Raw genomic sequence first — 14,197 nt, 5'->3', positions numbered from 1 at the left:
ACCATGTGAGCTACCAATTTGTTAATCCAGAGGAGAATAAAGCAGACTTTTAAGAATGGGACACTTGAGGGCTGGAGAGATGGCTTAGCGGTTAAGCGCTTGCCTGTGAAGCCTAAGGACCCCGGTTCGAGGCTCGGTTCCCCAGGTCCCACGTTAGCCAGATGCACAAGGGGGCGCACGTGTCTGGAGTTCATTTGCAGAGGCTGGAAGCCCTGGCATGCCCATTCTCTCTCTCTCCCTCTATCTGTCTTTCTCTCTGTGTCTGTTACTCTCAAATAAATAAAAATTAAAAAAAAAAAAAAAAAGAATGGGACACTTGAGCCGGGCGTGGTGGCGCACGCCTTTAATCCCAGCACCCGGGAGGCAGAGGTAGGAGGATCGCTGTGAGTTCGAGGCCACCCTGAGACTCCATAGTGAATTCCAGGTCAGCCTGGGCTACAGTGAGACCTTACCTCAAAAAAAAAAAAAAAAAAAAAAAGGGACACTCCTTCAGCATTCAGGCCCCTTCAAAAGAGTGCACATTCTTCCTGTTGTCCCAGTGCAGGTCAGCTGGTCCAACTTCAATGGTATAATCTCTCAAATAATTGCAGTTGAACAGGCATCAGTTTCGGCCCAAACATTTCTTTCTGTGCTATATCTCTCTTCTCATACCAGTTCATTTCTACACAATGCAACCCTGCACAACTTCTCAGGACGTGGCCATAACAGCAAGCCTTTCACACAAACTGCTTCTAGCCCAGTCCAGGTAATGCTGTTTCTCACCCTCATAAGCCAAACTTCACAGTCCATAGTTCTTACTGCATCCAGTTCTCTTTTAACTCTGACCAGAATAGTCCATCAAGCTGTGCTTACAGCACTTCAAGGTGTCTCTTAGGCCAAGGTTTCAAATCTTTCCACATTCCTCCCTCAAATTAGTTCCAAATAATCAAAGCCACATAGTCAAATTTCTAGCAGCAACAACACCACTTCTCAGTACCAATATTACTGTTGCAGTCAATTTCACATTGCTGGCAGAAAGCACCCAATGGAGAGCAGCTTGTGGTAGGAAAGTGTTTATTTTGGCTTATAGACTAGAGAAGAAGCTCCATGATGGTAGGGGGAAATTATGGTATGAGCAGAGATGTACATCACCTCCTGGCCAATAGCAACAGTAGAGTGTGCCCTGGAATTGGAGCCAGAAGTCTTGTTTAGGCCCTAGGAAGAGGCAGACTGGTGGCTTAGTAGCTGGCAATGGGCACTCTGAGGCCTTTTCCAAGGGCAGAATAGAGGACTGGTGTTTGAGGCTGGCTCTCAGGATGAACAGTAGTTGGGAGGCAGGAAGGACCAGGCAGGGTGAAGAATGGATAGTGTGGTATGCTAGCAACGATGTACTTAGTGTCTAGAGACAAAGGCCCCGATGTGACCCGTTGGGAATGAGGAGTTGGGTTCTGCATCGTCTGACACTGGAGGCATTAGGAACAAGCACACAGTGTCCTAAGGATCTTCACTCAGGGTCCCCCAAAGCCACCCCACTCTTCTATCAGGTCGTGGTTTAGAAAGGCTTATGGCCCACTAGAGTGGATGAGTTTAGGGTTAACTCTGTCCAGTGAGGCCATTTTGCTCGTGATTACTGACCACATCTGTATGTTGGCCAAGAGGGAGCTGGAAATGGGACCCCAAAATGACCCTTTAGGTAGAGTAGAAATGTGGGAGCCAGTGTAGTCATGGGGTTACTGGGATGGGACAAAGGGGGTAAAAGGTACCGTGGGTAAAGGGAACCAGGGTCAGGGGCAGCACCCTCAGAGGGAAGCAGTAGGACTTTGCCACTTTGGGACTCATATCAGCCTGACTGCAGCTTAGGGGAAAGGGTGGCCCTGGAAGCTATGGAGGCCAGTCCTGGGAATGGGGCTGGCTTTGGCTTTTGGCAGGAACAGTGGGGTTTGGGCTGAGCCCTTGCTCTACCTCTGCTTCACCCCTCGGCTCTGTGCTCTTAATCCATTCTGGGAATTAGAGGGGAAGGGCCAGGAAGGAGAGGAACTGTGGACCTGGCAGCTAGCTGCTGAGGGCTCCCTCCTCACCAGCATGCTGAAGTGCAGTGTGGACTCAGGGGCTATGTGGCATAAGATAATGGCATTCTGAAATTTGGGGAGGGGCTACCATGAGTCGAGCTGTGATGGCACAGGACCTGGGGGTAAAGACTGTGCTGGAATTGGAAGCTCTGCAGGCAGCCAGGCCATGGAAGCAGGTTTGGATGTGTCTTGGCACATTCCTGGGTGTCTCATCAACTGCAGCTGAGCAGGTTTGACCCTCTTGGCCTCTGGGAAGGGCAGGGGACTTTCAGTCTTCCTGGTGTGGCATAGACATAGCCACCCACAGGTCTATACCCAGGGACACCTTGCTATCATTGGCACAGCTGGGTTTCTGAGGGCCCTAGAGCAGGCAGGGATTCCCTGTCCTAGCCCCTCATGTCCCTAAGGCCCAGCTATGCCCCCTGAAAGCCCTGCCTTTCACCTCTGCCAGTGCTATCCTTCCTTCCTATTCCTTCCTCTGCCCTCTGTGCTGCTGCAGCTCCCTCTATTGTCCCTTCCTCGCATCTGGGCCTGCCAGATGCTTGTGAACCTGCTAAAGAGTGCATGTTATTGGGCTGGACAGACAGCTGAGTTGTGACAGGCATTTGCTTGCAAAGCCTGCTGGCCCAGGTTTTATTTCTTGGTACCCACATAAAGTCAAATGCACAAATAGGCCCTGGTGACACCATTCGTTCTCTCTCAAATAAATATATATTGTTGTACAAAAGAATGCATGTTCGTTTTTAATCTCAAGGGGAATCAGATTCATAGGTCCATTTCTGTTTTCAGTAAAAGAAAACTCAGGGCCTGGGGCTGTAGCTTACTTGGTAGAGGGTTGTCTAGTATGTATATGGTCCAGGAGTAGGTCACTAGAACTCAGCACCTCTCCCTACCAAAAAAGAAAAAAAGTTTAGTACAATGTGATTCCCTAGTCACTCATCCTTATGGACTTGGCGATCCCCCTCCCTTGTTCTTATTCCCAATGTGGCTTTCCTATAGACTCCTGGGTAGGGGGACCCCAGTTTGGCACCGCAGGATCAGCCAGGGTAGAAAAGGTGGTCAGGGTAATCCTGGGGAGAGAAAGTCTGTGCATTCCAAGGTTCGCTGAGAAGAGGGGCAGGTAGGAAGGCTTTGAGTTGAGGGTCTTGGGTAGGGCTGCTAGGAGTGAGGGTAGTAAGGGAGGCCAGCTGGCAGAGGTCCTAAGTAGGGGGAAGGCTGCTAAGAAGGGACGAGAAGGCAGTGGGGCTCTAGGGAACCTGGTGATGTGGGTGCTTCCTGCCATTGTGCACCATCTTTGGCCACCGCCTTATGTCCTTTTCTGGGAGGACAGGCTTCTTAAGCTCAGGTCTATGGGCTACAGATATGCCCTACAGGCTTTCTCACATCCCAATCAGCTGTCTCTGCCCTGACCTCTCTCATGTCTCCTTATTCTGTGTGTCTTCCACCCAGGTTCTGGGCTAACAAGCTGTTCTGGGTGGGTCCCACAAAGTGGGTGCCATCTGAGTGTCCTCACTTTCAGGGACCTGAGTTGTGACGGAAGCCCAGGCTCTGGCATGCCCATTCTTGGTCTACAGGTCTCACCTGGGCCCCTTGGTCCCATTCCATCAACTTCTTCCTTGCTTCAAACTCAGGCTCTGCCTGCTCCCCTTGCCCTTGTCCCTGGGAAAGTCTTGTTACTATCTTGTGAGTGGATACCTTCTGAAGGAAGTGGTTTTCAGGACTGCCAGCCCCTTTGTGGCCCCTAACATTTGTCAGCATATAGGGTATTGTCCTCAGGTGACAGAGAGGTGCCCAGCCAGGGCATAGGAGACTTCCAGGTGGAAGAAGTTGCAACCTGCATTCTGCTTACCATCTTCACCACCTCCCTCCACTGTTCTCCTTCCCTCCACTGACTGTAATACTCACAGGCCAGAGATTGTGGGTCTGGTTGACACCTATTGTGCCTACCATCTGATGAGCTTGGTTGGGATTCAGCCATGTGATTGCTCAGCTGGCAGGCCTCCCCTGAAGATGGGTATGAACATGCAACATAGTCTGACTTTGGTGGACATAAGGCTATATGGAGGCTAGCAGGTCCCTTGAGGTGGAGCCAGAATAGGCCATCCCCAGTGGATACTGGGTGTGGCTGGCTTCCTGCCTGTCATGAGGAACTGGGTGTTACTGGCCTGCTACAGGAGCAGTCCTGCCTGGTCCTCCCTGCTCCAGGTGTCTACAGCCCACAGGTGGCTCTGCTACTGAGTCTGCCATGGTGTCTCGGGGCCAGGTTCACCTGGGCCCCAAGTATGTGGGCCTCTGGGACTTTGAGGCCCGAACAGATGAGGAGCTGAGCTTCCAGGCAGGAGATCTTTTCCATGTGACCAGGAAGGAGGAGCAGTGGTGGTGGGCTGCCTTGCTGGATGCTTCAGGCGGAACCCTAGCTGAGGGCTATGTGCCTTACAACTATCTAGCTGAGAAGGAGACTGTGGAATCTGAGCCGTGAGTGGCCCTGGACACTTAACTCAGGGGGCAGGGTCTGGGGAGGCCAGGGGTATATGAGACTGTAGCTAGGCACCCAGCTGGTCCTACTCTGGACCTCCTCATTCTGGTACTCATGAATACTGACTGGAACAAGCTATTGTGTGACACATGGGGACAGGACTTCTCTCCGGGACCTATCCACATCCATTTCCCATTTATAGCAGCTTCTCTGCTAGACTCATATGCAACCAAAGGACCCAGGGTGGATTTTCTGGGGTCTGATAGCCAGCGACAAGGTCTGTGTGAACGTCTAAGAGCTTTTGGGAGTGTGAAGTTTGCTCTCTCCTTAAACAGCCAGAACCAGATGTGCAACCTGTTTAAGGGAGCCTGAAGGGTGCTAGGGCAAGCCTATTACCTGTTGGGGATGCCATGTGGGAGCAAGTATGGTGGTGGGTGTTCCTGTGTCTCCTGCAGTCTCCCAGGCCCACTGCTCCTGGCCATCCACACAACTGAGCCCCTGGAGGCTTTGAGGAACTACAGGGTGGCTGGGTGGGCATGTCTATAGCTACCTGGGCACCCCGGCTGTGTCAGCTGCTCTGGCCTGGGAAGGGCTCAGTGGGAGAGGTTCCTGCTGCCTTGCTCCTTCATACACTGCTGTGTATGGAAGTTTGTGAGCATGCATGGAGAGATGAGCAATAAGGATGGTAAACTGTACCCGTAAACCCATATGGGATAGTTCCAGAGATAAGGGCCCACAATGTGGGACAAGACTGGGGCAGGAGGGACATACATACAAAAGACTGAGAAGGAATCATGTGGCTAGCATAGCAGGAATGAAAGTCTTGAGGTCCTGAGAACCCAGCACATGTGATGAGAGATAATGAGGCAGGGTGGTCAGAAGAGTGAGTGGAGAGTTGTTCTAACTTTACAAGAGCCCAGGGAATAGGTTCCAAAGGACTGTGCTGGGCAGTGGGCTCCTGTGGGACCCATGTTGTGATGGCTCTGAATAAAGTTGGAAACTCTGGGAGCAGAGGTCATCTGAGGAAGCCAAGGACCCCCCTCCATAGTCCACAGTCTAGATATGTCCACTCTTGTATTGGGAGCCAGTGTTGTGCATATATTTTTGAATGAATAGTGTGTATGTATATGTCACTGTGTCTCTGCATGTACAGGAGGGTTGTGCATGTCTACACATTTGCATGTCTGTGCAAGTATGCAAATGTGAGTAAATGGGTGTGCAAGTGTGTGCACATGTAAGTGTACATCAGTGCACTATGAATATACATTTGTGCATGATTATTTACATTAGTGTCTGTGTTGTACATATGAGCATGAATGTTTGACTGCATGTGTGACTATGTGTGTGCATCAGTGCACTGTGAACATGCATTTGTGCACAAACATGAGTATATGTGTACATTTGCCTCAGTGTGTTTCTGTGCATTTGAGTGCACACGTGCATGCAAAGCATGAATAGGGAAACAGTATCTGGGAGCTGCTATTCAAACCCCTCCCTCACCTGCCCCTGGGCCAGCGCTGGGCCTGTGGCTCTGGTCTCACATTAGAGGTTGGGGTCAGTCATATAATGGGACTATAGGTGTTTTGGAGAATTTGGCCAAGAGATGGGCATCATCCAGGTCAGGATAGTGAGCAGTGCCTTCCTGTACCTCTTCCAGGTAACGAGAACCTTTTCATGTGTCCAGAACCAGCCAGTTGAGACTTTCAGGGTCCACTGTGGTCAAAAAGGCCTCTGGGTGGGTGGGTGTAGCTTGGGGATGCAGTCTGGTCAGGCCTAGAAATGTAAGACAGTAGCCAATGGTGGCTAGGACTATAGGCAGGCAGATTGAGGGCAGAGTGATATGGGTCTGGGGTGGGTTCAGGCTGCCCCTCCCCTACAGGTGGTTCTTCGGTCGAATCTCCCGCTCAGAGGCCATGCACCAGCTACAGGCTGAGGGGAACTCAACAGGTGCCTTCTTGGTCAGAGTCAGTGAGAAGCCAGGAGCTGACTATGTCCTCTCAGGTATCACCTGCTTCCACAGCTTCTTCTTGTCTGCACTCGCCTCTTAGGCCCTCCTGACTACATGGTGGCCTAGCTTCCTTCTATGAGGCCTGTGACATCTGCCTCTTCTTCTTGGAGCCCTTACACTTCCATTTGGCATCCAAACCCCAGGTCAGAACAGGAAGCCAGACACTCTGCTCTGGAATAGGAGATCTCCCTTGGTCCTCTTTTGTGATCTTGCCCATAACCATGTGTCATGGAAGTCCTAGGCCCACAGGTGTCCAACCCTGCATGTGACCCCCATATCTGGAATTGGAGCAGAGCAGACCTGGCTCCTGCTACATGTGGCTGAGTGCAGGCAGTGCCCAGGGTGGATGGTAGGGATGGGATGCCTGCTTATGCCCTTTTTGTTGGTCACCCTGCCCCAGTGAGAGATGCTCATGCTGTGCGGCACTACAGGATCTGGAGGCATGAGGGGGGCCGGCTGCACCTGAATGAGGCAGTGTCCTTCTCCAGCCTGCCTGAGCTTGTGGACTACCACAAGGCTCAGAGCCTGTCCCATGGCCTTCGGCTGAGCATTCCCTGCTGGAAGGTAGGGCCACTCACCTCTATGGGATATCATTGCTGGGGGTCATACAGTAGGGGCTATGCTCCAGGAGGTGGGGCCCCCTTGTCATTTTCATGCTGGCCCACTAGCTCAGTTGTGCTCCTACTAAGTCCTATTAAGTCTGGGGACAAGAGTTTGAGGGGTGTCACTGGTCCCTGTAGATGAGAGAGTGGCATTTTTGTTCATGACACTCAGACTCTGCCAAACTGGACATTGCCCTAAATTTGAGGGTAAGCAGGCCTCCTCATGTGGGGTTAAAAACAAGCCCTTTCTGAGGACAAGCCAGTGATCCAGCTAGCAACCCCTCTGCCCCTACCTGTCCCTATAGCACAAGTCTGAACCCCTGCCCCACTGGGCCAACTGGGAGAGGCCAAGGGAGGAATTCACGCTCTGCAGTAAGCTGGGGGCCGGCTACTTTGGGGAGGTCTTCGAAGGGCTCTGGAAAGGCCAGGTCCGTGTGGCTGTGAAGGTCATCTCCAGAGGTGAGCAGGCCCACACCAGGGGCCACTTGGTCACATGTCCCTTTCCCACCAGTCCCACCAGTGGAGACTTTGACCTCACCCTGCTAAGATGAACCTTGCCATACCTACAAGGCACCTACAGCATTGTGGAAAGAGTTGTTTCTTTCAGTTTCACCTGTTTTTGCCCAAACAAGTCACTGGAAATATGAAAGGTTTACCTAGAATCTCATCTCCCTGCCCAGTTCTGTACCTCACACTTCAAGAATCAGAGCAGCAAGACACTGAGGGTGTCCAGCTTGAAGCCCTGGCTCCAGTAGCCTTGGCCAGGTGGAGCATGCAAGGGCAGGTGGACACACCAGGTTTGGGGAACTGAGGTCAGGGCCGTGGAGGCCTTGATGCCCTGGCTTGGGGGCTGGGTCTCATCTTTCTGAGCTGCTCACATTCCCCCAGCTGCTTTGTGGGGACAGGATCTCCTGCTTGGGGCGCAGGACTACCCACTGAAGCTGCTCCCTCTTAGACAACCTCCTGCACCAGAACACCTTCCAGTCAGAGATTCAGGCCATGAAGAGGCTGAGGCACAAGCACATCCTGGCACTATATGCCGTGGCATCCACTGGGGACCCTGTCTACATCATCACTGAGCTCATGCCCAAGGGAAGTCTGCTGCAGCTGCTGCGGGGTGAGTAACAGGCCTTGGGCCTCTTTTCCCAGGACTGAAAATGACACAAGCTAGCTGGAGGCAGCAGGAGACACGGAGACATATGATGAAACCAACCGAAGTTCAGAACTCTGTGCAAAAAAAAAAAAAAAGAAGTTTAGATCTTTGTCATGTGTAAAACAGCCAGGAAGCTCCTGGATTTATACTTAAAAATCCTGGATCTGGGCTGGAGAGATGGCTTAGAGGTTAAGGTGTTTGCCTACAAAGCCTAAGGACCCATGTTCTAGTCCTCAGATCCCATGTAAGCCAGATGCACAAAGGTGAGGCAAGTGCAGGATTGCACGTGCCTACTGGGTGATACAAGTGTCTGGAGTTTGATTGCAGTGGCTGAGGCCCTGTTGCACCAATTCTCTCTCTCTAAAAATGAAAATAAAATAAAATGAATCTTGGATCTATCCGTAAAATTTAATAAATCCACATACTTTCATTGTAACAATTTGAGAAAGTACAGATAAGAACCTTAAAGAATGGCCACTCATAATTAATTCCTACACTTACAGTTAACTGAGGTTACTTTACTAACCAGCCCTGACATCCTGCTAGGCACTGGCAATGACCTGCTTCAGCCTTCTAACTTCTGTCTCTTCCTGGGACCCACTGCTCCTCCTTCCAGTGTCTGAATGTATATGTGCTCTGACACCCCCACACTTACACACATGTACACACAAGCACACCCTAACCCTAACCCTAACCCTAACCCTAACCCTAACCCTAACCCTAACCCTAACCCTAACCCAGTTTTGGTGGAAAGATGTATTCTTTTTAAAATTATTTTTTATTTTTAAATATTTTAGGGGCTGGAGAGATGGCTTAGTGGTGAAGGCACTTGCTTGCAAAGGATTCTCTAGGACCCACACAAGCCAGATGCACAGGGGGTGCATGTGTCTGGAGTTCATTTGCAGTGGCTGAGGCTCTGGTGTGACCTTCCCTCCCCCATCTCTTTCTCTCTCTTAAATAAATAAATAAAATATTTAAGATTTTTATATTTATTTATTTATTAGAAAGAGAGAGAATGGGTGCACCAGGGCCTCTAGCCACTTCAAATGAACCACAGATGCATGTGCCACCTTGAGCATCTGGTTTACGTGGGTACTGGGGAATCAAATCTGGGTTCTTAGGTTTTGCAGGCAAGTGCCTTAACTTCTAAGCCATCTCTCCAGCCCCAAAAATGTATTCTTTAGAAAAAAAATAACAACATGTGCCGGCTGTGGTGGCATAAGCCTTTAATCCCAGCACTTGGGAGGCAGTGGTAGGAAGATCACTATGATTTAAGAGCAGCTTGAGACTACAGAGTGAGTGCCAGGTCAGCCTGGGCTAGAGTGAGACCCTACCTTGGAAAAAAAGAAACAGGCACCTCACACATTGGCAGGTATGCCATATCCATGTGACATTCAGTGGCTGCTGAGTGTCTGGAGTATCCAGTAGTTACACATGCCATGAACATCTTGCCTTAGCTTTCCCCCCTTCAAATTGTTTTATAATTCTCAAAAGAGGCCTGTGGGGCAAAGGGTATATGTGCACTGCTCTTTGTCTCTGGATAAATCACTGTGGAAGAACTGGATCTACTTACTTTCCACTTTTAAGCCAGGCCCTTTGCTTGAATCTGTATAACCCAGGAAGATGAAGGACTGCGCTCTGTCTGGCTGACACTGGCCTCTGATCACCCTGCAGAATCTGATGAGAAAGCCCTGCCAGTTTTGGAGCTGGTGGACTTTGCCTCACAGGTGGCCGAGGGCATGTGCTACCTGGAATCACAGAATTATATCCACCGTGACCTGGCTGCCAGGAACATCCTTGTTGGAGCAAACAATATCTGCAAAGTGGGCGACTTTGGGCTGGCCAGGCTCATCAAGGTAAGACCCTCAAGGGTGGAGGCTTCATGTCCAGAGCCCAACCCAGAGGTGAAAGATAGGGAGGGAGTGGCCTCATCTGTGCAGCCACAGTCTCCTTCACACCACAGTGGTCTTGCTCTGGGTGCTTCGGACATGGCCATGAGTTTTGCTTTCTTGCCCCTGTACTTTGTAGTTTTGCCCTTGCCCATCTTCCTGCCCCTTAGTCACCAGAATCCCCGCACCCAGGACCTAGCTGTGAGTATCAGCATTGGCAGGGTGAGTGGCTCAGACAACGTGGGGCACTGGCTTCTCACACCTGCCCACCAGGGTCTCAGCTCTTGTGCTTGCCATAGTGCAGGGAATGATGTAGGTGGTACTTCGTCTGGCATCAGGGGTCCCACCTGGTTGGTTCCCATGGCCCACTGGCCTCATCTGATTGCAGGAGGACATCTACCTTTCCCATGATCACAACATCCCCTACAAGTGGACAGCCCCTGAGGCCCTCTCAAGAGGGCATTACTCCATCAAATCTGATGTCTGGTCCTTTGGGGTTCTCGTCCATGAAATTTTCAGCAGGGGGCAGACACCCTATCCAGGTACACTCCTCCTTATTGTGTGGATGGGTGGTGAGGTGGAGTGGGTCAGGTCTTGAGTAGCAGCTGACAGGGATAATGGGAAAGGCTTCTAAGGGCTCACATAGAGCCCACCCCTGCTCCATTCCCTGAGCATCAGTCCCCATGCCTGAGGCCACCTCCTGGAGTCACAGTCAAGGGAGAGCAACAGTAGCAGATAGTCACTTAGAAAGTGCCCAGGGCATGGTGGTGATCACTGATGCACAGGACAGCAAGCCAGGAGGGGATGGAGGCAGCTGGGTGTGGCTTCCAGGGGGTGGAAGATGCATACCAGCCTCCTGGCTCTCTAACTCCTCTTTTCCATGGGACACAGGCATGTCCAACCACGAGGCCTTCCTTAGGGTGGATGCTGGCTACCGCATGCCCTGCCCCCAGGAATGCCCACCCAATATATACAAGCTCATGCTTGACTGCTGGAGCCGGGACCCTGAGCAGAGGCCTTGTTTCAAAAGTCTGTGTGAGAAACTCTCAGGTTTTACCAGGTACGAGAACTTGGTGTGAGCTCCTTGGAGATGGCCAGGCAATCTTGCACCTGAGGGGCTTGGAGACTGCCTTAGATCTCCGCTGATGTCATGCACCATCTTCCAGTATACTGAGATGAAGGAGGCAGGAAGCATGGTGTAAATACCGCTTGTTAGAAGAGGAAACAGCAAAAAGATGTGTTTCCTCCTGTCAAAACCCAGGAGGCCACTCTTTGGGCTCTCTCTTCCTTTTCCTGTGAAGACTTCATTTGACAGGGGAAGGACTGTCATACAGAGAAGCCAAGAAGAATTTGGACAAACAGGCCTTGTGCCAGCTTATCACCTTCAGAGCACACCTGTCCTCAGGTGTCTTGCTTCTGTGTGTCTTCATTCTGCAGGTTCATAAAACTCAGATTGAACAAGTTTGCATGCCTTTGTCTTCCTAAGCTGCCCCTTGCCAGCATAGTGTTTCCCAAGAAGCTTTAGACAGTGAGGAAATGACACGAAGTTTCCTCCCTACAGTTTCTGGTACCCATTGAGGGGTGGTTGAGACACCCATCACCTGAAGCCTGCAAAAGGTCTGGGGAAGCTAGCAAAGCCTTGAGTAGTGGGATTTGCACTAGGTGGGCTACAGCAGCTCTTCAAGATCTCTGATTGGGGGACCTGGTGGGGAGTGGAAGGAAAAAACTTCTTGTCCTCTTCTCCAATCATCTTCAGCCTGGGGTTGTGAGTCTATAAATTTGGTTTGGGGGCTTTAAGTACTTTCCTCCAAGGACAGTTGTTTCTGCCCTGAGTACCAGAAGCCAGGAGAATACCTTGTCTAGTCTCTGCCAGTGGCACAGGTTGGAGTGTGGTGGACAGAAGCTAAGGTCCTATCCAGGAGGCCATAGTCATCTTAGCTTTTGTTGCCTGTGGTCACAAAGGTCCTGTCCTGTTCATACTATTTTGGGGTATGGCCTGTCGCCTAGGACATCTCTTGGTCTATGGAAGTCAGAAAGAGCTACTGACTTTTTTTTCTGACTTTTTTCTGCTGCTGGAAAGATTTCTTTGGCTTAAAAGGAGTTCAGTGGCACCAGGGGTTAGGGTTAGATGGCCTGTTGGTCCAGGTGAAACTGGTAAGGGAAATCTGGAAAGTTTCTCTTAGGTCTCTGGTCAGCCAGGCCTTTAATCCCAGTTCTTGGAGGCAGAAGTAGGCAGATAGGGCTAAAGTGAGAGACCCTACCTTGAAAACAAACAAAAAAGAACGCTGTTCCGAAGCATTCATCTGCGATGATGTTGGGGTGTAGGGTTGAAGGTGTGCTTTGTGTCTCACAGGTACTTCAGGTAGTAAGTCTTCTCTGGAAGCTCCCTGATTTCATGTTTTCCAAGTTCTCCACCCTCCTCTTCTTTTCAGGGCCCCAGTCTCTCCAGATGGCTCCAGCCTGAGACCTCCAGACCTCTTCTTCCTCCCTGTGCCCCTTCACTCTTCCCTCCAGTGCCCTTGAAAATGTGCATGTCTCAATGAAGCCCAGCTAGACCATATGCCCCCTACATCAGCTCCTGATGCACTTGGACATTAGGGCCTCTGTTCTGAAGGATCTAGAGTCCCCCCAAAACACATATCTGAGGCTGGCAGGGAAACAGGTTCATTCAAAGTGGGTAAAGCCCCTCAATGGATGCCTCCCAACCACCCCAGACCAATCTCTGATGGCGCACAAATACAACTGATGCCATGACACACACACACCCACAGGCACAAGATAAAATAAGCTTCAGTATTAATACAAAACTGGAGTTTGGCATTATGAAAAAATGTCAACTTATAAGTTCCAAAATCTTGCAACCTTAAAATTTAGTCTAACCAGGCATAGTGGCACACGCCTTTTATCCCAGCACTGGGGAGGGAGTGGTAGGAGGATCACTGTGAGTTTGAGGCCAAACTGAGACTGCAGAGTGAATTCCAGGTCAACCTGGGGTAGAGCGAGACCTTACCTCAGAAAAACAAAAAAAGTCTAGCCAGGTATGTTGGTACATGCCTTTAATTCCAGCACTCAGGAGGCTGAGGCAGGAGTATCACCATGAGTTTGAGGCAAACCTGGAGCTACAGAGTGAGTTCTAGGTCAGCCTGGGCTGGAGTGAGACCCTGTCTAGGGAGTGGGGGGATTAGTCTAAGTTACCTTCAGGTAACTAGCCTAGGAAACTTTTGTGTTTAAACAATCTTGTATTTCATTCATGTTGTCTGTGACTAGGCTTTTGATTGCTGAGGCCACATTTTGCTCACAACCATGTAACCTTCTAAATTTGCCTCTAAACATCTTTTATTGTCACTTTGGTTAAACAGATAACTAGCCATATCTAACCAAGTGTTTTTAAACTCTATGATGCATTTGACAGTTCTGAAATCAAACTAGATTCAATCCTTTTGGCTTAAAGTTTGGGAACTAAATCCGTAGATTATATTTATAGGTGTTATATATGTGAGTGAAGGAAACTGTAAGAGCTGGGTGTTGTGGCTCATTCCATTAACCCCAGCATTCAGGAGGCAGAGGTAGGAGGATCGCTGTGAGTTCTTGCCAGCCTGGGACTACAGAGTGAGTTCCCAGTTAGCCTGGGCTAGAGCAAGACCCTAGCTCAAAAAAAAAAAAAAAAAAAAAGAAAGAAAGAAAAAAGAAACTTTAAAATTCCTAGAGGACTGGAGAGGTGGCTCAGCAGTTAAGGTGCTTATGACCTGGGTTCAATTCCCCAAAACCCATGTAAAGCCAGATGCACAAAGTGGCACATTCATCTGGAGTTTGCAGTAGCTAGAGGCCCTGGCATGCCTATTTTCTCTCTTTGCAAATAAAATATTTTAAAAATCCTAGAAATCTGTTATGTCCTGGCATGTTACCAGTCATAATTTAGGCTACTATGTTAATTAAAATGTATGCCACAGAAATAAAAAGGTCCTTGTCACCTTATCATTAACACGTTGTCATCAGCTTCTTGGCTGGGCTGTGGCTTGCT

The 14,197-nt window shown here is 50.0% G+C and overlaps 1 protein-coding gene across 1 annotated transcript; it reads left to right on the top strand.

Annotated features, from left to right (window-relative positions):
• Positions 1 to 4,293: 4,293 nt before the first annotated feature.
• On the top strand, positions 4,294 to 11,255 carry Ptk6 (protein tyrosine kinase 6). Its single transcript, XM_004669509.3, has 8 exons — positions 4,294 to 4,523; positions 6,404 to 6,525; positions 6,933 to 7,096; positions 7,440 to 7,593; positions 8,090 to 8,251; positions 9,962 to 10,143; positions 10,565 to 10,718; positions 11,068 to 11,255. Exons 1-8 carry the CDS (start codon positions 4,294 to 4,296, stop codon positions 11,253 to 11,255), a joined length of 1,356 nt encoding a protein of 451 aa, XP_004669566.1.
• The last annotated feature ends 2,942 nt before the right edge of the window (positions 11,256 to 14,197 follow it).

This window comes from Jaculus jaculus, chromosome 8 (assembly GCF_020740685.1).
Source record: "Jaculus jaculus isolate mJacJac1 chromosome 8, mJacJac1.mat.Y.cur, whole genome shotgun sequence".
NCBI classification, from domain to species: Eukaryota; Metazoa; Chordata; class Mammalia; order Rodentia; family Dipodidae; genus Jaculus; species Jaculus jaculus.
This window is presented reverse-complemented; position numbering and strand designations above follow the sequence as displayed.